The 27829-nt window shown below is 36.3% G+C and overlaps 1 protein-coding gene across 1 annotated transcript in view; it reads left to right on the top strand.

Moving 5' to 3' along the window:
• itgbl1 (integrin, beta-like 1) overlaps positions 1–27829 on the top strand; it is a 107032-nt gene that overhangs the window by 16751 nt on the left and 62452 nt on the right. Inside the window, exons 3-6 of the mRNA XM_088913360.1 lie at positions 17339–17485; positions 19620–19742; positions 22810–22950; positions 25262–25402. Coding sequence (XP_088769486.1) covers positions 17339–17485; positions 19620–19742; positions 22810–22950; positions 25262–25402 — 552 coding nt within the window. The remainder of the gene's footprint in view (positions 1–17338; positions 17486–19619; positions 19743–22809; positions 22951–25261; positions 25403–27829) is intronic.

Below are 27829 nucleotides of genomic sequence, written 5' to 3' on the forward strand. Positions count from 1 at the left end.
ATGCCAAGAGCATATCTGGAAGTAAAGTAAATATATGTCAGCCATGAAAAATCTGATCCAAAAATACACATCCAATAATGTGCCTCCTTCAAATGCAAACACGCTGCCTTGCCTGCTGCAACTTTGATAGCGGTTTCTGAGATTAACTGATAAGATAGGTAAAAGAGTGGTTATCGTTATGTTTTTTAATGTATTCTATTCTGCCAGAAGCATTCATTTTTAAATGAAACGAAAAGAGGGAAACCTTTTTGAGACAGTGAGGTTTGTTTTCAGTCCTTGACTTGAATGAGGCACGAAAAGAGCAGGTTTACTGTGTTCACACTCTTCCCAGATGGACTTTAATGAACCGCCTACTGTATACAGTATGAAAATACTAACAAAATGATGATTAGGTGAAAATATAATCAGGACATGAAACTAGAATAATAACCTTTAACCTTTTAACCAGTTTAATGTAACTTAATTAAGACTAGAAATGATTCAATTAAGATTTTACAGGAAGGTATATCAGCCCAGAATTACAGATTAAATTATTTTGCATAGGGTGACATTTTTTTCCATTGTCTTAATAGGGGTCACTGAAATCTGAATACTGAGTAGAGCACCCCAAGCAAACCCTCCATTTCCATATTAGCGTTAAGAGAAATTATTAAAGGAACTGTCAGACACACCTTCATGATTATAAATGATCACTGCTCTACATTACACGGTAGTTCTTCAGCTGACAATGGTACGTACCAATACATTGTAAATGATAGCCTCGTATTTTTCCATGCAGGCAATCATTTTGGTCAGTAAACTATTTTCAATCATTTGTCACATGCAATCATTCGATCTGATTGGATCAAAAATCCAATATGATAACCAACCCACATGGCTTAGTGAGAGTATAGCCATTTCTTTGATACAGCTGACCTGTAAGCCTTTTCAATCCTGACAACTTTAACCAGTTTTTGTCTCTGAGATTGGATTTCACAGTCATTTGAAAATAACAGCAGAAGAAATTTAAATCTGAATAATAATGATTGGATTCCCTACAATGGACTGGCCTCCCATCCAGGGAGTATCCTGCCTTGTGCCTGTCGCTTGCAGGGATAGGCTCCAGCTCCCCTGTGACCATGTACTGTATAAAGCAATTAGAAATTGGATGGATTGGATAGGATTTCAGCACCTTCTTGAGGAGCTTGACCTCCGAATAAATATTAAAACAAGTTCTGAAAGCACTGCTCCTGCTATGCTGTAATGTTAGAAACAGTATTGGGACACAAAAGTTCAAGAGTAAAAAATGGTACAGTTTTAAAGACACACAAGACCTCAGAAAGGGAATCCATTGTTCAGATGATTCTGAAGGCTGTTTTAAAAAATACCACCCCACTCCTTTGTAGAATTCCCAACGGCAAGGAAGACCCTAACAGTAGGATGTTTTAATGTGATCATCCAGGGGTGTAAGTCCTGGCTGTCTGAGGCAAATAAGGTCTGACAGATAAATATATCCCAGCCAGTATCTTTGAAAACGCCAAATTGGTTAGATCCAGGTGACCAAATCTCAGCTGTACTGTAGGTAAAGAAGCAAATACAGTAAGTGATGAATATTCTTAAGACATTTGTCAACACAAGCACAATTTACTGCATGAGATTTGCGTTACAACATTTGTGTTAAGGTTTGACCACACTACTGTATAATGATGGTTATTTGTCAAGCTAAAATTAATATGGGAGCAAAATAAAATAATTATTCTAAGCCAATAAAATATTAATAAAATCTAATATCAGCATATTATATATTATAATACACTAAATTTTAAAGAAAAAAATAACCATTAGTCCATCAATCCATTTTTTAACCACTTCTTCCACTTCAGGGTCATGGGGGAGCTGAAGCCTGTGCCAGCAAGCAAGAGGCACAAGGCAGGGTACACCCTGGATGTTACACCAGTTCATCTCACACAGGCACACACAAACATGTATGCACATACTGACACCAGGGGTACTGTCCCCAAAAGGCAATTAACCAGAGCACCCAGAGGAAACCTTTACAAATATGGGAAGAACATACAAACTCCACACAGATAGCACCCCAGATCAAGAATTGAATCCTGGGCCTCATTGCTGAAAAGCAGTAATGCTAACCACTGCACCACCATGCTGCCCTCATTCGTCCCTATTATTCCATCCATTATCATTTAATTAGCACAAAAACACCACAAGATATAACCTTGTGAGTGATGAGCAACACTACAGTAGGTGTCTTGGGGTAAATCAAATACAGCCTTGTCTGTGAAAGAATTTGCACAAAAAGTTAAACGTTCTGCTTCAATATTCAGCAGACTCAGCCCCGGCATCCAGAACACCAGCACTGCAAATGACACTCCAGGAAGGCAGAGTGTCACCACACTGACCCTGGGCCATCAGATCCGATCCCATCCGATCAATTGTGTAATCTTTTCAAACTGGAACAGCTACAGCACAAGACATTGGAACAACCCATTCATCAGCAGAATGATTGTAGCTTACCTTCATAAAAAATATCTTTGTACTCTGAGGCTGTTCAGGGGTAACATTGGCAGCTGGAGTCATTGTCTCATGTGGGTAACAGAACATCTACAGTAATACAGTATGTTAGAAAAGAGTGCTTTATTCACCATTACCATTTTGCCCTTAGTAGAGATGATGAAAGAGATGAGAAGAAATTGTAGAGACGTAGTGATGAACATTGTGTTGACTTTTTCCTTTTAAAGTCAAGCTGGATGGTAGTGGAAGTGTGTAATGATGAGGGGAGGAATCATTGAGTCATTGTCAAAGTCATTGAACCAACTATTTTTCCAGTCATGTAATGCAAAACAAAATTGTCAATTTTCATGCAAGACAATGTAAGACCAAACACTACTAGGACTAAAATGGCTTACCTTCAAGAAAGCAATGTTGAAGCTGTGATCTGGCCAGATTGGGTCCTGATAGTGAGTCCATCAGAATATCAGTGGAACCAACTCTAAGTATCTGTTGGCAGCAAAGCACTATGTTCATACTCACATTTAATAGTATTTTCATCCTATTGGTAGATTTTTTATCATATCAAGAAGTGGAATTGTTTATTTTCCTTTGGACATCATGAAGGTTTTAAGCCATTTGTCTGAAGGGTATAATCCAGTATTATTTTGTTGAAAAAGCAAAAGCACTTAAAACAGTCACCTTACAGAATTTATTGCTTCTCAAATGCTTACTATTGAGAAACTTTAAATACAGAGAGTTATACAATTTATGTACGTATATGTACAGTACATATACTGTAGTTTATGTACTGTATAGAAAAAACACTACAAAGAAGGACTCAATAGGTGTATGGTTTTGTCATTTACTTTTGTAATACATATGTATTCATTTCTGTTGTTTTTACATTGTTCAGCAGGGGATACTATGTACATATTAGAATGGACATAACCTACTGTAGGTCCTTTTGGTTCAGCACAAATCAGGAGTAAATTGTTTACCATTTCCTCTTTACTCCCACATGCAAAGTATCCTATGTTGCTTAAGGCTTTTATGACACAAACAGCAAAAAATTTACTTTTTACACGGATTAAAAAAAGGTAGATATACAATGACCTTCACACTATTTTTCATAATTATCTGATTAATGAACTTAATTTGCATGCATGTCAGTATCATGTTTCAGTAAATTAACTGGCTATTGTCTGCTTTAGCTTTTCCTCCTGCTGTTGTACGTAGGTAGGGGTGAGTTATGGCTCTGAACAGGTGTCTTACACTTCACTCATGCATAACATGCTCTGCCTTGGAATAAATTTCATGGCTGGCATCACTAAATCAAAGTACTGAAAAGAGTACTATAATTGGTTATTGAAATTTCTGAGCTTCATATATAGCAATCGCTAAACAAAAAAAGAACAATCTTAATGAGAAAACAAACTATAAGGCAGTGTTCCAAATTAATCCCAAGATAAATTTCCTCAGTTCATTATTACAAGGGGTAAGCATATTCGATTTGGAAAAGGGAGTTTACATAAATACACCCATTTTGTGTGTGTTTTGTGTATCTTGTTGCCGGATTAATTTCCACAATAATTAGAAAACCTTATCTTTAATTTGCAGGGTGCAAAGGGCAACTTAACAAGGAAAACAAAAAATGTCTGATCCATTAGTTTAACAAACCTTTGTGCACTGACTGAAAGAGAAGACCTGAATATAATGCAGACTGAGCACTATGATAATGGTGAAGTGACACTGTGGCTATATGAAGACTGAGAGAGCAATACTTTAATTACTAATTAGTAATTAGTTCACTGTGTGTAAATATGGACGGTAGTTCATGTACTACAGAGTGCATTCATAGATGAGTGCATACTTTTGCATTACTACAATAAGATTTAACATTTTGGTTTGCAGTCCTTTAAAGTTCATTACTCTTGCTTGTCATTACATTACACTTGTGAATTTTTGTTCCATACTGTGCTCTGTGTTCTGCTTGGCTATCAGGGATGAAGTGTTGGTTAATGAGGAGGGGGCAGACTGAAAGAAATTTGTCTCGCTCACAGTAAAATATAATCATTCAGAATGCAGTATACTCACCCTGTACAGAGCCATACAAAATTCAGACCATTCCGAGGGTGTCCTCCTTTATGAAATGTAATATTTATTCAAAACCTGGGTGCTCAGACTAAATACTTTAAGGGATAAGATACATTGCGTAAATGACTAGAAAAAATACAGAATACAATGAAATACTGTACAGTATGTTTATTGCATAAGTATTCATATCCTTGAGCTATACCCTTGAATATTTTATAAAAGCACCTTACAGCTGTAAAAGTCTTTTTGGGTAAAGCTCTACCAACTTTCTGCACCAGCCTGTGTACTTTTTCTCCATTTGTTGTGGCAGATTTGCTCAAGATGACTCCAGTTGCTTGAGGATCAATTTTGGACAATGTTTTCAAGTCTTTCCAGAGACTCTCAATAGGAATCAAGTCAAGACTTTTACTGGACCACTCAAGGATATTCACTTTCTTATTCTTAAGAAAAGCTGCTCCTGTGTAGCTTAGGCTTTGTGCTTTGAATCACTGTCCAGCTGAAAAGTGAATATGAGTCCCAGTTGGGGACAGCCTGATCTAGGCAGTGTCTGGGTGCCTTCCACTTCTTAGTGACTACCTTCACCTTGATAGATAGACATTTAGGATTTTCAAAATGTATCACATACTTTTATGCCCTTCTTATTCGTATCTTTATTCAACTTTATTCCTGAATTGTTTTCAAAGCGCCATGATCTTAATGGTTCAATCCTGTCTTGAAATTAATCTCTTGGCTGAAGCACTGTACGTTTATTCTGGACTCATATCACCTACTGTAATTGCACTAGTTGACCACTCAGCTAATTGCATGGCTCATTAAGGTAATTCTGTGTACCCAGCATAAAAATTTGCCCCAGCAACTGATATAAATACTAATGTGATCGTGAGTTATTCATTTTCTTTCATATTGTCTATTTACTTTGTTCTTTTTGCTTTATGCTTGTATGGATTATGTGTGGATTAGATTGTCATTAAAAGTGTTATGACCACAAGCTTTAAAGTAACTAAGTATGCACCCTATGCAAGGGTCTGAATACTGTGGCAAGGTTCTGTGTATCTAATAATTGCAATTTACCTAAATTACCTTGCTGCCATTTTTTAAGTATTTCTATTGTTCAATAATTGACCTTGATCATCTCCCTGTACCTGTTTAACAAAATATTGTGGCTTAGATCAGTTTGAAAATTTTAAATTGCAGTACTATCTGGAATCTGATAGATGGTGCTGCATTTTGTAGCATTAGTTATGCTGTCATAGAAGAAAGAATATGAATGCAATGAAGAAGACCCTACAGGTAACTTGCACTAGGTTGATATTTATGAATAATATTGGTTCAGGTGGGTAGCTGTGTCAGCATGCATAGTCTGCAAAGGAACAAGTAATAAGTTTATTCCATCCTGAAAAGAGAAGAGAGAAAACACAACGTTTTGGCTGTGAAGCCTTAGAAGGGTTTAGTAACTGAGTATTCTGTACAATAAGTCCATATCTACACATACATAAAATACATTAAAAACGTCAAATCAAGCGTGATTACTTTCCCTTCACAACCTTCAGGAACTCATCCCTGAAGATGATGATACATAGAGAAAGCCATTTAATTGGGTGCCAGTCAGGTGGTAGCAACTTAATTGAGCTTTTTTTTAAACCAACCCTACAGCTTTAGCCACTTCTCCATATCTCCAGTTTTAATTTGTTTGTATTAATTTACTGTATTTGTATTGGCTTTACACAGAGATTGCAGAGAGAAATTTTAACATTTGTCTCACAGGTGGTGCACAAGGAGTAAAGCTACTCCTGTTACAGCCACGTGGCACAAGCTCTTCAGCTCTTTTCAGTAATAGCAGAATATTAGGTGACTTAACATCACTTGGTCATGCTTCCAAGACTCATACAGTGATAAAACCCAAACACTGAAAGTGAAGAAACACATGTATTAACAAACCTCATTAAGTTAACCGAAAAACAGAAAATAACAACCTAAGTGACTCATTGCTGAGTAACTCATCAGTTCATCTATTAATACTTTCTGCAGCTGTATTGTGTGATTCATGGGCCTTGCTTAAATTTGCTGCTTTTTACATCAATGTAGTTTAAAGGAGGTACAGCCGTCCCTATGGTGATGTAAATTATAGCCTGAGAAGCACATAAGCACATAATTTGTGGACAGTGGTGCTCTGTGCTCTTCTGCCAACAGAATCAAAAGTATCTAATTAATCTATCAAGATCCTTGTCACTGGATGCTTCATTAGGATCTGGCATAAAAAGTGGGCATGAAGAACTACATTTGTAAGGAGAATATATTGTTCAAAGGTTTGGAAACACCATGTGCAAAGAAGACTGTGAGTTTTATTATCCATTGATTCATTTGTATCTTTGTATCTCTGAACAAATAACAATCTTCTTTAAATATAGTATGCGGCAGGCATTGATGTCACTGACATGACATTAGATTTTCATGCTTTCACCATGAAAGCCAGACAGCTGTGTGTATTGTCTCATGTGTCAGCTGAGGATACTTATAAATGAGCACTTTTTTCAACCTTCAAGCAGTGTTTCAAATGTGTATTCTAATATTATGTATCAGACAACACACACTCCCTTTCCAGTTGTAAGCCTTTCTAGTAAGAAGAAGGATACATTGGACTGCCATCATACTTAGGCAATATGTTTATCATTGTGTTAAATTCTGAAAGTGGAGACTGATATATATGTTTAGGTATCCCAGGATATGCTGTAAGCGATTCTAGCAATACAAGTAAAGAAGAATGAATAATATTCTTCTATCCTCAAGACTTACTGCACATGTACTGTAGATGGTGTTTTCAAACATTCATATTGTACTGTGTGTATGTGTTGTATTTAAGGATTTAACTGTTTAGCTATACTGCTAAGCTTTTTTACCTGAAAAAGGTACTCCAATATTAGTACTAAATGGAGCCTGTGAAACTGTTGATTGTCTCTACCTTATTTTGTTTTGTTAGTCCTACAGTACCAGATTAATGGACTTGGCTGAGTAAGTTGATTAATGAGACTTTAACTCTCATTGAATTATTCCTTCATACTTTTTGGTCTATAAATAGATGATGGAATGGATACCACCAAAACCTTTAAATAAGTATACATATGTATCAGAATACATGCTGGTCTCTGCTTATAGAAATGACATCACTGTACAGTGAGATATTACAGAAGCCTCCCAAGTACCAAAGCTTGCAATAACCTTAAAATGGATTATGTTCCCATTTGGGATGAGTTTGATAAGGTGATCTGTGCACTTTGCTAACTAAACAGTTGGTAAAGTTTTATATCTGTATATCTGCATATCTGTATAAGTTTTGGTGAGATGAAAACACTTCAGTTCTGGATAGGAAAAAAAACAAAAAAATATTATGGAATTATATTCAGGTGAGACTGAAACCAGTTACCCCCTCAGTGCCTCATGGTTTTTATTGTTTTAGGTCTAAAGAATTATTGCAAATGGAAAAATAGATCATACTGTATCTCAGGTAAAATGGAAGATTTTTTTCCTACCCCACTGCCAGTATGTCTTTTTGAATGTAAAGTATTTGTAATATCTAAGAGAACAGGTTTTGTTAAAATACAGTAGTTAAAATTCTCACACTTGTGGTAAATATATACTGTAGTAAAAACAAAAAAAAAGTGAATTTTTAAAAGAAAATTAAGGCAAGTGAAATACGGTGCAAACTGCTGAGACAATCTTAAATATACAGTAGGATACTCCACATCAGTTGGTTAATAGAATTTTATTTTATGACCTGAGTGCAGGACTCAGTTCTGGGTTAGTGTAGCTTCTGTGGGTGTCTTAATAGTCAGCATCGCTGTGTTAAAATACATAAAGCAGAGCTAACATTCACAGTCTTAGATTAAATGTTCCATTTTTTTAGTGTCAAAAGCTCCACTCTTAGACATAATTAACTTACCAAACAACTAAGCTGTTGATGTTTAACAAGTAGTCATTTTCTTGAAAAGGAGTAAACATTGGCCTTTACTGTAGCTTGATTCATAGAGCATCAAATCTCCTAGATGCAGATGAGTCTGTAGAAATACTGTTTCTAAAGAATCTTCATCAGTGGCAAAATACCTCCTATTGTACTGAGTCTGTAGTTAAACCTGGCTTGATATACAGTATAATGATAAAGAACAAGTAATAGTTTTACTCCGTGCTGATAAGAGAAGAAAGAAAACACAACGTTTCGGCTGTGAAATCTTCTTTGGGTGTGACACCCAAAAAGTATGAAAGTATGATAAAGTGTGAACATTATCATAATACTTCAGGTGGGTAGCTGCGTCAGTATTATGATAATGTTCATACTTTTACTGTGATGTAGTCCACCAGCATGTTCTAAAGTACCGATGTGAATGACTAACTCTACAATACTGCTATATTGCTACAGTATATTGCTATAGTCTGTAGTGATGCGTTGGTCAGGACCCTATGCAAACGGTATAATCCAGAAGTAAGTGGAAACGGACACGGGGAGGAGACGACGAGGAACTGGGCAGGTTGGCAAACGGGGGCGTGACGACTGTGCACTGGTGCTCGGGGGGGCGTGGCCAGGGCAAGTCCAGGGCCCAGAGGAGTCCAGGAGGTAATCCAGGGTGAAATCCAAAAGTCCAGAGCTGGGTGATCCATCCAAAACAAAGACAAGGTTTAAAAACCGGAACGGGATCCGGTGCAGGGACGGGAAATAACAGTGGGTTAACGAGGCTAGGCGCTCCGAGCCCCGGACCCAGATGGTCAGGATGCCATGGTAAAGCCTATGTCGACGGGTCACTCAAGGATCCGCTAGGCAGAATAGTAAGAGCGTCTGGCTTAAATAAAGAGGGGCTGGATAGGAGGCAGGTCCACATAATCAACACCATAGTGAAAGAGCCGCAGAGCCCTTAAGAGGATTGTGGCATTGTCAGTACAGTATTCAATGAACAGTATGTACTGTATGTCAATTGTCAATACAAGCAGTGCTTTGATTGAAAATACCATGGAAATTCAAGCAGTGTTTTAAAAATTTTCGGCTGACAGAAGTTTACTTACATATTTTCTTTGAGGTTTTATGGTTCCAATCTAAAACAAAACTAAATGTGCATTAAAATACAGTATGTTTAGCAAAAATGTAATAAAAGAGTGAAAAGTACTTTCTTTCTCCTTTCTTTATAGAAATGAACTGCTGCCATCATGTTAAAACTTACGTAACAAATTGTATTACTTAGATTCCTGGCCAGCATTGGAATGTGCATTGTTGTGTTAGAAAATGGAGGAGAGCTGCTAAACAAATGTGCTTCTGACAGTCTCGAAAATCACCTTCACATGTCAAGGGATTGGATGTACAGTATGTACTCATATTATTTAAAATTGCAATGCTGCTGGGATTCTTGGGGGCCTATGAATTGATTTACTCTAAATGGTGATCCTCCTCAGTAGTTATACTGTACAATTAATACAATTACAAATACACCTGAGGCATACTCAAACTGAGATGTTCCATCTCTGTCTAACCACTCAAAGAAGCTAGCTTTAATTCTCCAAATGTATTTACATCTACTTCAATTTAAATCTATTTAAACAAATTCTGTTTCTTACTTCCTGTGCAATGGTATGTCTTACAGCATCAATATAATTAACACAAGATCTTTAATCCACTTTGTGATAAACAAATGTCACTTTTTGTTTATGAGACAATCAAAGTCTTATTACCTCAAGATTGTGGCTTTTCTGAATCTGTTCTATTACAGATAAAGTATGATATCAATTTACATTACCATCGGCATCAATAATCCTTAGAAGCTTTGTAGTCCTAGTACATTCAAATAAATTGTAATTAGATAAACCTGGTGGAAAATGTTCATTAACAGCCAGTGTTTTGCAAGGAAATACAATGCTGTAAACTACAACTGTTGTGGTGTCACTAATGAATTTTTAGACATGATTGACATGCACTATAGGCAGTGAAACAAAAATTTTGGATAAATATTAAGAAATGGTTTAGTGTCACTGTGTCCTCTTTACAAGACAATGCAATTAAGATTTCAGAAAATACACTGAATGAAGAAAGCACATAAAATACTTAAGGCATGCTGATAATTAAACAACAAACTTAGTTTTGATCTATCAAGAAACCTGTACAAAGGAAATGATAGTATAACACAACCAGCTAAAAGCCAATAAAAGTTTACATGCATTAACAGTATGTGACAATTAAAAGTCATATTGTTGAAAAAGTAAAAAAAAAGTGTTTCCAAATATGATAATATCAAGAATATACAGTGAATAAATAACACATTAACAACTATGCTCTGTCAAAAAGAATAGAACAATAATCACTCCTACAATAAGAAGGACACAAATAGATTATTATACTCTACCTTCTATGAAATAAATGTTGTTGAAGGTGTTCTTCCAGTAACATAAAAAGATAGCAGTTAGACAGAATTGAGAGTCTCTATTAGCATTATTTTTTGTGGTGCCAGATTGAAAATCTGTAAATTCTGGAGTATAGAGCTTCAAATCCTAAGGTGACATGCTTCTAACGCATTCCTGTAATAAACACAAAAGTAGAGCAAGGTATCATTAGAGAGTGATGGTTGGCCTTTTGATTTGGGCATGGAATTAATGTGATGAATGAGAGTGGAGAATGACTGAGGAGGTTGTGTTAAGAGTTGACAAAATGCAAGGACCTAAATTTATTTTAATTTGCTAACATCTGCATGCAGTGCATCTTATGACTTTTGTTTAGAGACTAAATCGAGAAAAAAAAAAGGTGTTGTATGATGTTGTAACTGAGACAATGCAGTTACATCAAAAGAATGTTACTCCTGTAACCTGTAAGTGGTACTGTATGTGTTGTACGGTTAATGTTTGGAGCCAGACACATGCTCCCTTGAGAAAGATATGAAAATATTTTAAAAACACATGGATAGCAAGAATTTTGGAAAAAATACAGTATCTCCTGAAAAATGAATACTTATAAATAAATAAAAAGTAACCTTTATTTACTAAAGGAAAGGTCATAGCAACTCATTTCAATTATGTTTCTTGAAACACCAAAGGTGTTCGAAACTAAAATGTTGGGGAAAGGCAATCCAGTTTGAAATACTGTATCAAGGAAAAACCGACTTAAGGTCAGTGCTCTATTACCAAAGTAAAAGGCCAGAAGACTGCATATATTTTGAATAGGCATGTCCTTTTAAGTCCTTATCCATTTAAAAAAATATTTTTAAAACATTCCAAAACAAACATTAATGAGGAATCCTCATGCTTGCTACAGCAGATTCAGTATTAAACACACAGGAATACATTACCCAGTGCTGATACTTAATTGTGTATTTAAAACCTCAACAAACACTTACAGTAATTGCATCCTTTTTGTTACCACAAAACCCAAAGCAAGCATTAACCAAAAATCAACCAGTGAATATTCCACTGTGATGATGCGCATTTGTGTTCTGGATTTTTGAATGTGTACTGGCCTTCCAGAATGTTAGAGAACACTGACAGTGCTTCAGTCCATCCCTATGGGCTAGTGCAGCCTGAAGTCCTGTTGTTCATCTGTCAATCACTCCTATGAGGCTGCCATGTACTGGATCACTTCCAACGCATTGCACAGCACACACCACTCCTATGGAACATAACATTCTCTAACACTTTGATAGGAAGGTGTATTTTTAGAGCTAAAATCCACCGCTAAATGTCCTCTTTTTTTAAAATCAAGCATATACTGTACTGTATATGACAGAGCATGAGTCCAACTAAGTGATTCTAATGGGATTTGCTGGGATTAATACAGAGCCTAAAATTCGAGAAGCAAATATTTTTGTTTGTTTGTTTGTCTTCTCTGTATGGTGTTTTATTTTAATTTAATATGTCTTAGCAAGGTTTTTTTTTCAATTTGTTTCTATCCTCTTAACAAAGCTTCTCACATATACTGTACAGTGCTCTTTACAGTAGTAAAGTAGTACATCTCAGGAAAAGTTTACCTGGTGTTACATTTTCAAAGTGCCACCTTCTAGCATCTGGACCACTAGTGCCACTCAAGATCCAAGAGAATATCACAGATGGAGAGCTTACCTTTGTATGCATTAACATGACAATTAAACAAGACTACTGTAAACTTAGGGCAACATGATAGGATTGCTGCCTTGCTGTGCTGGGGCCCTGAGTTCAATTCCAGACGTGGAGTGTTTTCTGTGTGGAGTTCTCCCCCTGTTTGCATGGGTGTTCTCTGGTTTCATCTCACTGACCAAAGACATACTGGTAAGTCTATTGGCTTCTGGGAGAATTGGCCCTGGTGGAGTGTATATACTGTATTTGTGTCCTGTGATGATAATAATAATCATAGGCTTTATTTTACGCTGTGCCTTTAAAAGTGGTGTCTCAAAGTTCTTTATAGTAGTTGTAAAATAAAACAGTTATAAGGATACTGTCACGATTGTAATAATCAATAATAATAATAATAATAATTGCTTACACTTACAGTATATAGTGCTTTTATGGACACTTCACTCAAAGCGCTTTACAGGTAATGGGGACCCCCCTCCACCACCACCAATGTGCAGCATCCACCTGGTGCAGCTAATACCTCCCCCTTAAGGGCGCCCCGGCTCTTTCACATTTTAGTTGATTTTGTGCACCTCCTATCCAGCCCATCGTAAAAGCCAGATGCTCACTCTATTCCGGGCTCTGCAGTGGAAGACGGATGTCCGGAGGCCCGCCTACCACCAAGTCTCCCTACGCCCGTGGCTTGAGGGCATAGGCCTCCTATCGGCGTCCTGACCCAGTCGACTTAGAGCGCCTGGCCCCGTTACCCCTTTTTATCTCCCCGGCCCTTCACCGCATCCCGCTCCGGTTTTTAACTTTTGGCGTGTTGTCGTCTCTTCTGGATTTCCTGGTTTTTGGACTATTGGACTTCGCCCCAGTTCCTCGTCGTCTCCTCCCCTTGTCTGTTTCACTCCCTTCCAGATTCTACTGTCTGCACAGGGTCCTGAAAAACGCTTCCTAACAGATAGCAAACTACAAAACAAGCATGTAAGGAACATGAGTGGTTAGAGGTGCAGCAGAAGATAGGTGGTTATTAGACAATGCACTATACTGTAAATGGTTATTAGATCATTAGACACTCATTTAATAAAAGCCTTTCTGAAAAGATTTAAGATTTAAATGCACTCAGGGTAGGTGACTCGCTGATGTCCTTGGGAATAAAATTCCACAGTTTTGGAAGGGAAGGCTCTCTCACCCATTAAGTATAAACAAGCTTGGGTAAATAAGACAACCAGTCAGACAAAGATTGCGAGGTGGTGAGTAGAGAGATAATGAGTCAGCTACAGTAGGTATTGAGGTGCCAATCCATGTAGAGACTCACAAGTTCTGGACTGGTATCCTGTCCAGGGTGTATCCCGCCTTGGACTCACTGCTTGCCACTCCAGCTCCCCAGGGAATTTGAATGGGATGAAGCTTTTGAAAGATGGATTGTTGTAAGAGCAAAGAAATGAATAATTTCCACATTTCCAGTCTACACTAATTAAAACTGATGGAACGTGACCTCAGAACAGGACCTTGAGTAGAGTAGCTCTATTTGTTTAATCCTCCATCCTGTCAGAACTGGATTTACTCAGTTCAATGAAAGACGTGGTACTTCCATCACATGCAATCATGTTAGATGTATATGCAAGAGCACCACAAAATTAAAAGGGATTTGTAAAAAATTACATAAACCTATTGCTTAATCCAGAATTTACAATTTAGATGTTTTTAAAATGCAGAGATAAACATTATTCCAGTGCAGAAGATACGCAAAATAAATATCTCCTGCAAATTCTATTTTTCCCCCTTTTGAATGGTTAAAAGCATGTAATTGTAAATGTAGTTTGTTTCAGAAAGGCACAATCACCCTGCACTCATTTTTCAGAAATGTAATCTTTTCTCTTGCAGTCAGTGTCTTAACAACCAAGTAATTGCAGTTGGGGCGTCAATAATATCATGTCAGTTTTCCAAAGATATCTAAATCCTTCAGGAGAAAAAAATAATATAGATGTTATTATATAAGCTTTCTTTTTTATTCTCCATTTGTCTGCCTGGTGAATTGTTCCTACAAGTTCAACCTTTTATATCAGCTCCAGTTAAAATAAAATACATTGAAGTTTAGAAAAAGGGCAGCCTGGCCCTCACAGAATGCAAATACTAAGGGAGAAAATATAATCAAGAAACTAATACTTTCCACTTAACAGCAAGACTGTCGCCTTAGGGCTGTAGAAGCTAGTTCAGTAGTGCCCAAAAGCACTTGTCACCAGTTCCATTTATCACCCTCAGGCCCTCTCTTATTACAAGACAAGTCCTGCTGGAATATTCCGGAACTCTCTGTATGGCCATTTAAAAAAAAACAAGCAGATGTCCGTTGTCCTCCAGAGGGCACAATTTTAATAAGTGTGCTGTTCTTGGACAGATTAATATTTTTTTTAAAAGACTGACTTACAGACATGTTTATTGGATGTTACTGGGTCATTTTTTTTAACTTTGTAACTTTGTGACTGGAAAAGAATGCCCCCCGGCATAATAGTGCCAGTGTATTACCAGAAATAAGCATTATGGATGTTATTACTCGGTCTGCATCCTTGGTCATAGCTGTCTTCATTTTTAGATACATTTCCAATGGCGTTCCATTTCACATCCCAATTTAAATTTTAAGTACATCTCTGCATGTGAGTCATCTGTCATAAATATTGATGAGGAATTACATATAATCAAAGCCATGTACAGTATGGATAGCCTGCATTAACATAGCATGCCTTTGCCACGTGAATAATTGCAACTTTAAGCTCAATTCACCCTATACTGTGTGTGCAAACTTTTATTAGCACTTCAATTAACACATTTAGGTTTGAAATGCAAGTGCAGCTCTAGCTTCGTTCAACTCAAAAGGACATGTTTTTCCTGCCTGTAATTCATCACAGGTGTTTGATCTACAGTATATTTGCTGTTCATTCTCTACTCTGCTTACTGTACATGAAGTAAAATGTTGAGAGTTGGCCTCTTTTTCACTGACAATCAGCACCTGAACAATCTACTAACTTCTCTTACAAAACCAGCACATTGCAGTATGTACCAGCAAGATGCACTGTTTTTTTTCTGTTCCTTAGTAGAAAAGAATAATTTCACTTTGTCCTTCTTCATCACTGTCATGTTAAATAACCTTTTTATCGTTGGCTAATTGGAGGCTCCTGCAAGATTGCTTCAGCCTTCCTGATTGAGTTGGACTAGGCTCTCAGTCAAGTGTTGTATGGCATTAAAAGCATTTAAGCTTATTAGACTCCATATTACCAATCCCAAAGAAACAGGTTCTGCTCTGCATATTGAGTTATTCTTGGATGATACAATGAACCTGGTGTGACAAAGATAAGGTCACAGGAAATGAAGGTATGTAAACTATGAGAATTTAAATTGTTTAAAAATAATAGTGTAAAAGTACTGTAGGTATGTTCTTAATCTGAATTGTCCCAATGTGTTAAAACCTACAGTTATTTAAAAAACAAATACTGTGGATACTTCTACTAGTATAAATTCCTGTGATTTGGAGAAGTAATATATTTTAGTCCATCACAGATTTAGGCCTAAAGGTAATCTTTCTGAATGTGGAGGATGTGCAAGGAAAGTGGGGTATTTTCTGTGAATGTCAGATTAAACCCAGGTAAATGCAACCTTTTTTCCAACACACTGACAGTATCTCAGTTGAATCTGAAGGACTAGGGATTTTCTGCTATATTTCCCTTGTTATACTATAGCCTATCCTGCAGTGGAGTTCATTTAAGGCTACCATGGAATTCTATATTCTTGGACTTTACAGGACTTCATAGAAAACTGTTTTGATACTCTATGATAATTTGACTGTGTTAACATTCTTCTCTATTTTTTGTACACAATATGGATGTAATTGATCTTAAATTTTAATCGAAATGTATTCGTAGGTCTGACAATATCTGTGGTCAGAAGACAAATTAGAACCTTCCTAAATACTGTATAACCACTCAGAAATTAAACTAGCTTGTTATTTATGATTTATTACTGCTCAAAAATTAATTCCTTGCATAAAACCTTTTAAACTTTTGAAGCCTTTTTTAGATAACAGACCAGAGAAATGCATTTTAACGGGTTAATGTTTTCTGCTGCAAACTGTCAAATGTCTTTTTGTTTGACAGTTTGCAGTTTGTGAGCTGCAGACTCAATATGATTAAGAAATAAATAAAACCAATGATTTTAGTGCTTATATTTTGGAAGTGTGTAGCATAGGAATTTAGCAGCAGTTTTTGCCCTCTTCTGAGGCCCTTGAATGTTTGATTAATTTTGTTCTATTAATGTAAGGGTAATTATTTCATCTTAATATTATTCTGGATATCTTGTAGAATATTAAATGCAAAGTTATTTTATGGATTTTTAGACTTAAGTATTCATCCAAAAATATCCGTGCGTTCTTTGACATTCTTTTCTTTTGATGAGAAAAGAATGATATTATGTTTTCCAAAAGATTTTGCAAAACCTTTTGTTTGTGTTTCACATACAAAATGCATCATGGTGTGTGTTATCATTACCTAATACAGCATGGAAGCAAATCAGCTGTGTGTTTATTTGTTATTAAACCACAGAGAGTCCTAACTGAACTTCAATTTCAGACTGGAAGTCAGGAGGTTTTACTGAAGTGCCCATTTACAGTTTAAATGCAATAGCTTATATTGGTGTTGGCTTTGTCTTTCAGGTCATGGCACCTGTGACTGTGGAAAGTGTGTGTGTGATGACAACTGGTTTGGGGAGGCCTGCCAGTACCAAGAAGACTGTAACATTTCAAAAAGGAAAAGTAAAGAGTTATGTAAGAATCCTCAAGGAGTGGTTTGCTCTAATGCAGGTAGGGGAAGTTTCCCAGGATTCATTCGATAATTCTCCACTTTACAAAATGCATTTTGTGGGAAAAGAAAGTTGTTTAAGTCGATACCCTGACTTAATAATAATAATAATTCCTTAAACTTACAGTATATAGTGCTTTTCTGGACACTCCACTCAAAGTGCTTTACAGGTAATGGGGACTCCCCTCCACCACCACCAATGTTCAGCCCCACCTGGATGATGAGACGGCAGCCATAGTGCGCCAGTATGCTCACCACACACCCGCTATTAGAGAGGAGGAGAACAGAGTGATAAAGCCAATTCATAGTTTCTTGATTTCTTTCAAGAAACATCTGGATGACATCCTTGGATCAGTAAGTTAATGGTACAGTGGTACATCTTACCCCAGTAGATGGGTAAAATGGTCTTCTCCTATTTGTAACTTAACAACTTTCTTTCAAACTAAAAGCAATTTGCGGGCAATTTACACAACATTCCCATTTAGGACAATGCAGTGTATAGAGCCATACAGTATATGCAAGAAAAAAATGTGAGGATAACATTGATATATCACTTTTCCTAAATTTCATTTCTGTCCTAAAACACAGCCATGCCAGCAAACATCCTGTATGTTTTCTAATAATTCTAACCCTAACCCTAGCTATGGGTTTGGGTAGGAAAGGTTTAGGGTTCAGATTTTCTTCAAAGAATTAATGCAACCTTCCACTCATATAAGCAGAAAATATAACTTAGGGCATCAAAATGTTAGTTTGAAAAGACATAGCAACCTTGCCAAACCAAACAAAATGTATCAACAGTGGTACAATTTTATTTTTTATTTATTTAGTATTCTGTTACTGGAAATTTCGTGTTGAATGGTGCACTCAGTGAGCATGGTTTCAGGGTTAAATAGGTTAAGAGTCAGGAATACCCAATAAATTTTAGCTGTATCAGTTAAAATGCCAGTGCGTTCAATGCCAAATGCTATGGTTTGAAAAGTTTAACCACTTTCTTTAAAACTTTTGCTTTTTGGGCAATTTAGACAGCATTCCCATTTAGGGCAATGCAGTGTATGGTGCCATACAGTATACTGTCCCTGTACAGTATGTATGCATCAACAAACCTTTTCATTATATGACTATTTAATGAAACTTTTATTAGCAGTTCAATTAACACACTTATTGTAATTAACTTACAATTAACATTATTTAGTAATATTCCTTGCTGGTTTTGTAATATTAATAATATTGTAAAATATTAATAGTATTTGTAATATTAATAATAAACCAGACACAATATTGCAAAACTACGTTCCAGAGGACTGTAGAGTTCATTTCTGAAAATCATTGTAGACACCTGTATGAGAAAGATATAATGTGCAAATAATATTTATTGTGTTAGGCAAAGATCACTTAGGAAAAAAACACACATTTCAAAAGTCTACATTGCAAGAACCAACACCTGAACTACATTTCCAGTTCTTAACAGATGTGGCTGTGTAGAAGGTGCATTTAACCATATCTCTAACCAGATTTAAGAAATTAGAAAATATACTTGGATTGTGATTATTCAAGGATCGCCTACAGTATAGGCTTGTGATTTAACTCAGAGCAATGTATTTTTATCATGAAATTATACTCTGCCTTTTTACTGTAAGAAGACATTTTACTGTATTCTTTTATCTCAGTAGTACCATATGTTCAATAGAGCAGTAATCCCATGGTACAATTTTACAAAGCTTCCTTATCATAGTTGTCCTGCTTCTTTGAAAGAAAAAGATGTAACACAAAAACATGGTGCTACCCAGGATATTATCTGTTTCAAATTCCACGTACAGATGACCTTGAAATTTGCTGTGATTTAATGCCCTAGCCTTTTGTGCAGGTCATATTGTTGAGTTGTTGGATGTGCTGCCCACAAAGTAGCGAGAAAATAGTAGGACACATCTGTTTTGCAGATGTGAAATATCTCAGAGCACACATACTGTACTGTACTGTACCGAAGAGCCAGGGTTGTGAAATTAGTGTCTTGGCTGAGCAGCCACAAGCAATGGCGACAGCAGGGGATCTGGGGAAGAGTGCTGGCTCCCCTGAACCTAGGCGCGAAATGATTAAATTAAATTGGTCTACATAGAAGTTGATGTCTCTGCTCCACAGGCTCCTGTCACTGCGGCAGCTGCATGTGTAACAACCCGGATGGCAAGGGTCTGATTTATGGTAAATTCTGTGAGTGCGATGACAGAGAGTGCCTGGATGAGGAAACCGGAGAGGTGTGTGGAGGTATGCCCTTTACCCGCTTAAAAAAATATTTAAAAAAATAGGGATTGCACTTTTGAAAAAAAGAACTGTTTTTTTTAAAATACTTTTGTAAATACACCCACGTCCCTCCTCCCCCACAACCCCTCCCCCCAAAAAAAAATCCTGTCCTTGAAAACTGACAGAATATCCCCTTCATGTGGAAATGGGATTAGTTTAACTGAAATAGAGGCTATGCTTTGATTTCATACAGTTGTATCCTGAAGAAAGATTCTCTAACCGAACTGAAGTCTATATTTTTAATGTATGAGCTATTTCAATACAGTAGAATTTACTAAATATATACAGCAGACATTCAGAGTTTTTTAATTGTGCCCCTATTTAAATTTCAATTTTGCCCTTTAGTTTTTAGATAGAGACAATTGGGTAGCAAGCTTTTTCCTTTCCAATTAAGTAAAAATATTATGAGGATTTGTCAGCATTTCACGGTTTAATTTAATCTCTTCCTATTCAAATTAAAATTAACAATCCAAATTGTTTGGATGTATATATATAGTTTTGTGAATCTGTTTTCAGTTATAATTAAATTAATTAAACTTGGTTTAAAATTAGGATTGTAGGATATTGAAAGAAGGATTTCCAAACTAGAGGTTTAAAGGGGTTTAAAAAAAGTACATTTGCAAAACCAGTAGACTAGATACATATCATGTAAAAAGGAAAAGAAGAAAGAAATGAATGTTTCTCCAAATAATTAAGCCCTCTTTGGAAAAAAATAGTAAACAATACTATAGGTAAAACATCATGCTGAAAGTACAATATACAGTAACAAGGAGAATGTAGTGCAGTAGTTACAACAAGCAGAGCAAACATCAGATAGAAATGGGGCATTCTGAGGGGCTCCTCCAGTAAAGGCACAGTACTTGCCTGAGTACATTTGAGTTCTGAGATGGAGGTCATGTCACAGGCCAGCTCTGACTGGGATTCCCCTTGTGCAAGCACAATCAGGTGATGTGCCAGGGGCAGGGTGATATTAGTTGACCAGGACTCTGAAGGCTCTAGGCCTATGGCTTCCTGGGCACCTGTGGGCAGTGCAGTGCCTATGATGTGTTAAAGCACAAGTGTCTCAGAGGAGGGCAGGTTACTGGAGTGTGCTATGTACGTCACTGTTACAAACCCTATGTAATGTACTCCAGTGTGTGTGTTTGTAGGGTATGTAACAGTGAAAAATACAAGGTAACTTTCAGGACTGAAAAACACACAGCTGGCTTTTTCCACATCTGGTGGATATAATAAAAATATTTGGCAGTTTGGTAGACATTGGGTTTACCAGAAAATCAGGTTTTATCCATATTATATCTGGGGCTGTGAAACAGATATTAAAAATAGCCTCCTTTTTCAGTTAACAAGTTGGTTTCTTTTCTTATTATGTCCAAAAAGAAATGGTCACATTTATTCATTTATCATTTGCAGCACAAAACTAACACACAGCCACTAACCATAGCTTTTATGTCTGCAGGACCAGGGTTTGATATTTGTTAATTTCTGTTAAGAGGGAAACAGCATGAATTGGAGACACAGCTCTGAACATGTTTCTTTAGGAACTGATTTTAACTCAGAGACCTAAATATCTTGACAGAATTCCAGAAGATTACAAAATAAGTTCAAGCTCAAGTTTATTATCATTATACTCACACACAGGTATAACGAAATGCTATTTAGCTAGCTCTCAGATGGTAAGTAGTACAAAAAAACAACAATACAATTGTATAAGAAAAGAAAGACAGAGACAACAGGCAATGTGCAAAACAGCAACAGGCAATTTGCAAAACAACAACAGATAATGTGCAAAAAAACAAAAGGTAACAGGTAATGTACAAAACAACAACAGTTGTGCAAAATCATATGTCAACAGAATGAAATAAAGGATAGAAAATTATGGGGAGTGAACTTTTTGACATGTGAGGTAGAGGTAGATTTCAAAGTGTGTTTGAGTTTTGATAAAGAGAGAAAGCACTGTAAGGGTTCAGATCATGGGTGAAAGAGGCTGGGAGTTTAATAGTTTCATAGTGTGGAGGTAAAATCTGTCTCTGAGTCTGGTAGTCTGGGCCCAAATGCTCTAACACTCTATTTTAACAGTTGTTAACATTAAAGGATAGAATAGATGTTGGATAGAATCATTTTTGAATGTATCATAACAAAAGTCCTTCTTATTCCTTTTCATGCACCGTATCTACAGTACCAATGCTGTTGCTTCAGATAAAACTTTCATTTTCATATTGTTTTTTCTTTAAATTAAGACCAATTCAGAGTAATCAAAGAGTCATTATATGTCTTTATATTGCTTATTTCTTATTTTCTTTTTTGGAACTTAATGAATCCTGGGTACTGTACAGTATGTTGCACCTTTAATGAAATTTCATGTGGCGCTTTCACAGAATGTACTGTAGGTGTAATGTGTTTAGCTTAAGAGCTGCCTCTGAATATGTTACAGTGAAAGTCCTGTTGGTATTCCATACACTGTTTTAGACCTGGCTTCAGTGCGTAGCACACGTGGTGTTCGATCTCTAAACAAATACTAATAATAGAAGATAGAAACTTCCCATGATTGGCATAGATTACCAATAAATAGAGACAAAAGATACATTAAGGAAAATCTCCTTTTTGTGGAACATTTTCATTTATCATACAACTGATGTACTCTTGCTGCCAATTAATGTTCACTGAACAAACAAAGCAACAACTGACAGGCCTAACCACACATTTGCATTGAAAGGGCACTGTTTAATTAAAAAATAATAAAAAATTAACTAGACACAGGTGTTCAAGATGGAAACACAACAGCAATTTGTGACTGTCCTACATGGTCTCTAAACTGTGGCACAATAAAGTTTGGTCTTGCTCGTTTATTATTTGCCCTTGTTTCTTATGGATTCAAAGACAACTTGCAGCAGCGGGTCCATTTCTGTTGATCTGGGTTGAAAACATCGCTCAGGAGTCCAGCAGGAGTAATAATGGTGAAGGATTAACTGTGTTGAAAGGTCAGGTAAGAGTCTGTTAAAATGGTTAAGGCATCTTTACTCTCTGGTTTCAGGCCATGGAAAGTGTTACTGTGGAAACTGTTACTGCGCGGCTGGTTGGCATGGAGATAAATGTGAATTCCAGTGTGACATCAGCCCATGGGAGAGCAAAAGGAGATGCACATCTCCAGATGGCAAGATCTGTAGCAACCGAGGTCTGTCTTAAAAACCACTTTAAATGCAGATGTGGTGTGTCACAAGAAAAAAAAAACTGCAAAGCGTATTATCTTTCGTTGTGATTGTATTGATATGTGTAATTCAATTTTACTTTGCTGCTTCACAAGTTAGCCTTTTTGTCCCATCCTTTCATGTCAGTTGGAACAAAAAAGACCTTGAACGCCTGCTTTTCAGGAAATACTTTTAGCCAGGGGGTTTCCTGAGCAATGCCCTACACACATCGAAAACGGAGCGAAAACCTCATTTCAGTCTCTTATGAGTTCAGGTTACCCTAACTGACAGTTACAAATGAGAATGTTATACATTTGGCTTCAGCCCAAAACTATTACCTTGCATTAGGGGAATAAAATAAATACTCGTCTGGTATATCCTCCCTGAAATTCATCATGTCTAGGAAAGCACGCTATAATGTCAGTGTGGAATTGCCCTGGGAACTTTCAGAAATGTTAATTATAGGCAAAATGACTGCATGGATTGGTAGTGCACTAATATAAAATGGCACACAATTTAAACTTGGACCACGGAATGTAAGACATAACTGGCTGTGAAGAGTTCATTAAGATCATGGAGAATAAGAAGCTGTCCTATTTTCTTTTCAATTCAGGGCCATTGAAGTTAAAATCTCTCATTTAAAGAGGTGCATGATAATATGTAATAATACAGACAAAAAAGAAGTGCTGAGTATGTTTATTGGAGTACAGTATGCATGTTTTGTTGTCAGTGTGAAATGGATAGCTGCATATTCTAACCATCCCCACCTCCAGTGTTTGTGACAGTTAATAAATGTAGACTACATGCAGTATTTAGCAAATGTTAGTGCCATGTAAAATATATATTCTTAAGGTAATATTTCAAATGAAAACGATTTTTAAATGATTTTTAAGCAACAAAAATAGGGAAAACATATACTGTATCTGCTTATTGATTTTAACTTCCAAAACTGGGAAAATAAGCTGATCCTTTTGTAACAAGATTTTAACAGTCCAGTTGTGGAATAAATCTTCAGACTGATCATCAAATTAAATCAAGATGACAGTGTCAAAAAATTGGAGGCTTTCTTGTTTAGGAGAGTTGCAAGGACTCTGCACTAACTACAAGGTGTTCTCCTCCTTCACAGTCTTTTTTTTTTTACCAGTACAGTACAGTAAGGATAGAGCACACATTTGATGAGCACTAGTTGAAGAGAAAATCAACATGTACTGCATGCAGAATGCCACAGCATCCAGAATGGGATGCCAGTTGGATCTGCTCCCTATGTGCTATCCCTTCTGAAGGAGATAAGAGGGAAAAGGGATTGCCACTCGTGGTATTCAGCCAGGATTCCGGTTTTAATAAAGAAGACAAGTAGGAATTGGCAGAGAGACTGCGAATTGAACAGTCTGTGCCTTTTGCAACCTAAGAACGATCATCTGTGGATGGCAGCGTGCCCCTGAATCTGCAGAAGGGCCGTCTCAATCGTTTACAGCAACTGGAGCTGCTTGGGTTTCTTCAGTACACAGATGGCAGACCTTGATAGAACAAAGGGAGGTTTTATTGGTGGCTGATAACCTTACCAATGTCATGGCACTGGATTTGAAATCCCAGGGAAAGTTACCTTTCTTTTTAAAACATTACTGCAATATCCTACTGTTTTAAGATCAATCCCTCAAACCCTACACTAAAAAAGAGAAAAAAGAGGACAGCTCACCTGGGATCAAAAGTCTGAGTATTACTTGAGATTTGGCGGTTTAATGACTTTTTTTATCTACAAACCATGCTTTTTATAAAGCACTTTCATATAGCAGAATCTAAACACACAAATGAAAATCAAACAAATGATTACTTGAAACTCAGTTTCTGGCCTACAAGACAAGATACTAAAGGTAAGAGTGTAAAAGTATGAAAACATATTACTTGCAGTATATTTACAGGCTGATAGTACAGTTCGTCAACATGCGAGAAAAGACAGTAATTAAAGATTATTCTGGAAATCTTCAAAACCAAATTTTATTTTATTTACTTTCTCCCAATCAAGGTCTGTATTTGCCATTTGTCTTCAAATTCCCCTTTGTCTGTCTCCGCCCCTTCCAAGCAAAAAAGCATCTTTAATATCTCAGAACAGTGTTGCAAGTATTGTATATCATTGTGACTTATATTTAAAAAATATTAAATGTCAATTATTTCTCCCCCAGAGTGGAGTCTATAGCACAATCATGCAGTTGGATCAAAGTGCAGGAAAGCCATTACTGTCTTCATTACTAATACAAACTATTTTAGATGTTCATTCCAGTCACTTTCCCTCCTTCACAGGAACCTGTGTCTGTGGTGAATGCACATGCTATGATGTGGACCCCACCGGTGACTGGGGAGATATTCATGGTGATACCTGTGAATGTGATGAGAGGAGCTGCCATTCAACGTACAACAGATATGCAGATGATTTTTGCTCTGGTAAATAATTATTTTAATGGAGCATGAAGTATTATTGCCCAGTAATGAAGCATGTAATGAATGGAGTAATGAAGTATTATCGCCCAGCTGCATGAGGTATATACTACTGTATATGTTCTGTATATACTGTACTGTATACAATACTGTATACTGTATATGTGGTATGTACTGTGCCTGTATATACTGTATACTGTATAAAAACCATATTTATGTCTACAGACAGTATACAGCTATGTACACAAATATATACAGTATGTAGTGTATTGCTCATTTGAGGAATTCAAATATGTTATGTTTAATACAAGTAGTCCTGAAAGCTGATGCAATGTTTGAGACAATACTTACCCAGTATTCATTATTCAATTCAGAATACTAGTTCTGGCATTTCAGATATTGTAATATTCAAACTCCTAGAATTATGCACACTAATAAATCACTTTCATGCTTTTGCAAGTATAGCAGCTGCACTGTTTAACAACATTATACTGTATTTTCACCAATAAAATGACATTATTACAGCGTGATGTAATATTTGTATTTCTGTTCTTGTTCGTCACTCATTATCTTAACTCTTAATTATCATAACTCCCTCAAGCAGATCTTTGCATGACTGTATTCTTTTTTACTGAAAGAAAAAAAAATAGGTGGAGTGTTTTCCTGCAGGGAATAGTATGATTTCACAATTGAAGTATTATTGAATTATCTGAATCAGCAAATCCCTTTCTGGATTACATTTTATTAAATTCGGAGAGAAGGGAGCCATTAATGATATTCCACACTGAAATTCTAACCAGCAAAAATAATTCTCTTTGTCACACCAATGGAAAAACAAAACAACTTTTTGTTCCCTTTTTGAAGAACTTGAAAAATTAGTTGAGGAACTTTCAAATGTTATGGAAATACTGTCTTGCTCTTCTGTATCTGCTATTGTCTTAAAATTAAAATGTCCACAGTAATTTATGCTTGTGGAATAAAGCTTAGTCTCTTGTATGTCTATCTGAAGCAGACCCTGGATGATGTACAAACCTGCACTGCCAGTTGTGAATGTGGCTGAGCCTTCTCAATTTTTTGCTTGGTATCTGTATTATTTTGTAGTGTATTGTGCGTGTTTTTCAGGGCTGCTTATTCAGATGTAGAATTTTGTCTCTCTCATCAGCTCCTTACCTTCAGGTAAAAGAAGTGAACCCGGGCAATGGGCTGTGTTTAATAAATATACTCTGTTTGGACTTGTGCATGCAGGTTAATGTAATTCACCACAGACCTTGATTCTCATAAGATTGAATTGATGGTCCTCGTTTGGACTTTTTTTGTGCATGACAGCTTAGGCTGGAATGAAAATCTTTCTCTTCAACCAGACATTTGATCTTCAACAAAACATTTGATCTTGGTGGTCATTTTCATTACATTGAGCCCTAAAACATGCAATACAAAATAAATAAATATAAAAAGTACAAAGAGCTTTGTGCTACATTTGACTCAAATATATTTTAGTACGTCTTGTGGTTGTTTTTACCCACTACTAAAAATTCAAATTTAAGGACATCCTTGCTACCCTGCACAGAAACCATTGGTGTCATGCAGACTATTCCATCCAAAATAGATTCAGACCTTTTAGCCATTTAATAAAATGGTATGTGTCGTTCTCTCTCAGAAATCTTTAATTGGCTTGTCTCCTTACCAAAACTAGTATGCTCCTGGGTGGTGTAGGGCAGGCAAATGGATTCAGTAATTAATGATGTATTGATTTTGGCAATGTATACAATGTCCTGATACACTCTAGGGAGCATTAGATTGTGAAGGACTACAATATATAACCTGAAGATTTAGAAGGTTATTATTTTCTGAATTTAGATATAGTGACAGGAATTTCTAGGCTTTCCTTTACTATTTTTTGTGAATGTGTAGGTTTGGATTTTTGACAGCTAATTCATTCCTTGTCTTTCTGAAATAGTGTTCAAATTATTCATAATTTGCTATGGATTTTTTTTTAAATAACTTTTCTCCCAGTAGCAAATTTTTCTCTATTAATGGTGTGGATATCATATACATTTCACAATTTTGTTTTGTTTATTCTTGAAATAATGTCTCTTTTTTCCATCTATGTCTTATAAACAGTACTTAAAAGTATATATTTTTCATTTAATTTACAAAATTCCCCAAATATTACTTGTGTGAAACACTGAGATTTTTTAAGTGCTTTTGTACTTGTTATTTTCTCTTCCTGAGGCTGCAGTTAGAGTATAATGATTAAATAAAAGCCAAGGTTCTTTTTCAAAGTTCCCCAATACGTTTTTAAATAAGTTAACTTCTTAATGAATTAAAGTTGTTTTTTTTCTTTCTCAAGCTACCCCACTTTTATACTTTAACTTGTAATTTGTCCCAGAGAGCTGACAGGTACTGTATTTCTACAGTAAGTAAATGTTGAAA

The sequence above is a fragment of the Atractosteus spatula genome, chromosome 4 (assembly GCF_055471065.1).
Source record: "Atractosteus spatula isolate fAtrSpa1 chromosome 4, fAtrSpa1.hap1, whole genome shotgun sequence".
Taxonomy (NCBI): domain Eukaryota; kingdom Metazoa; phylum Chordata; class Actinopteri; order Semionotiformes; family Lepisosteidae; genus Atractosteus; species Atractosteus spatula.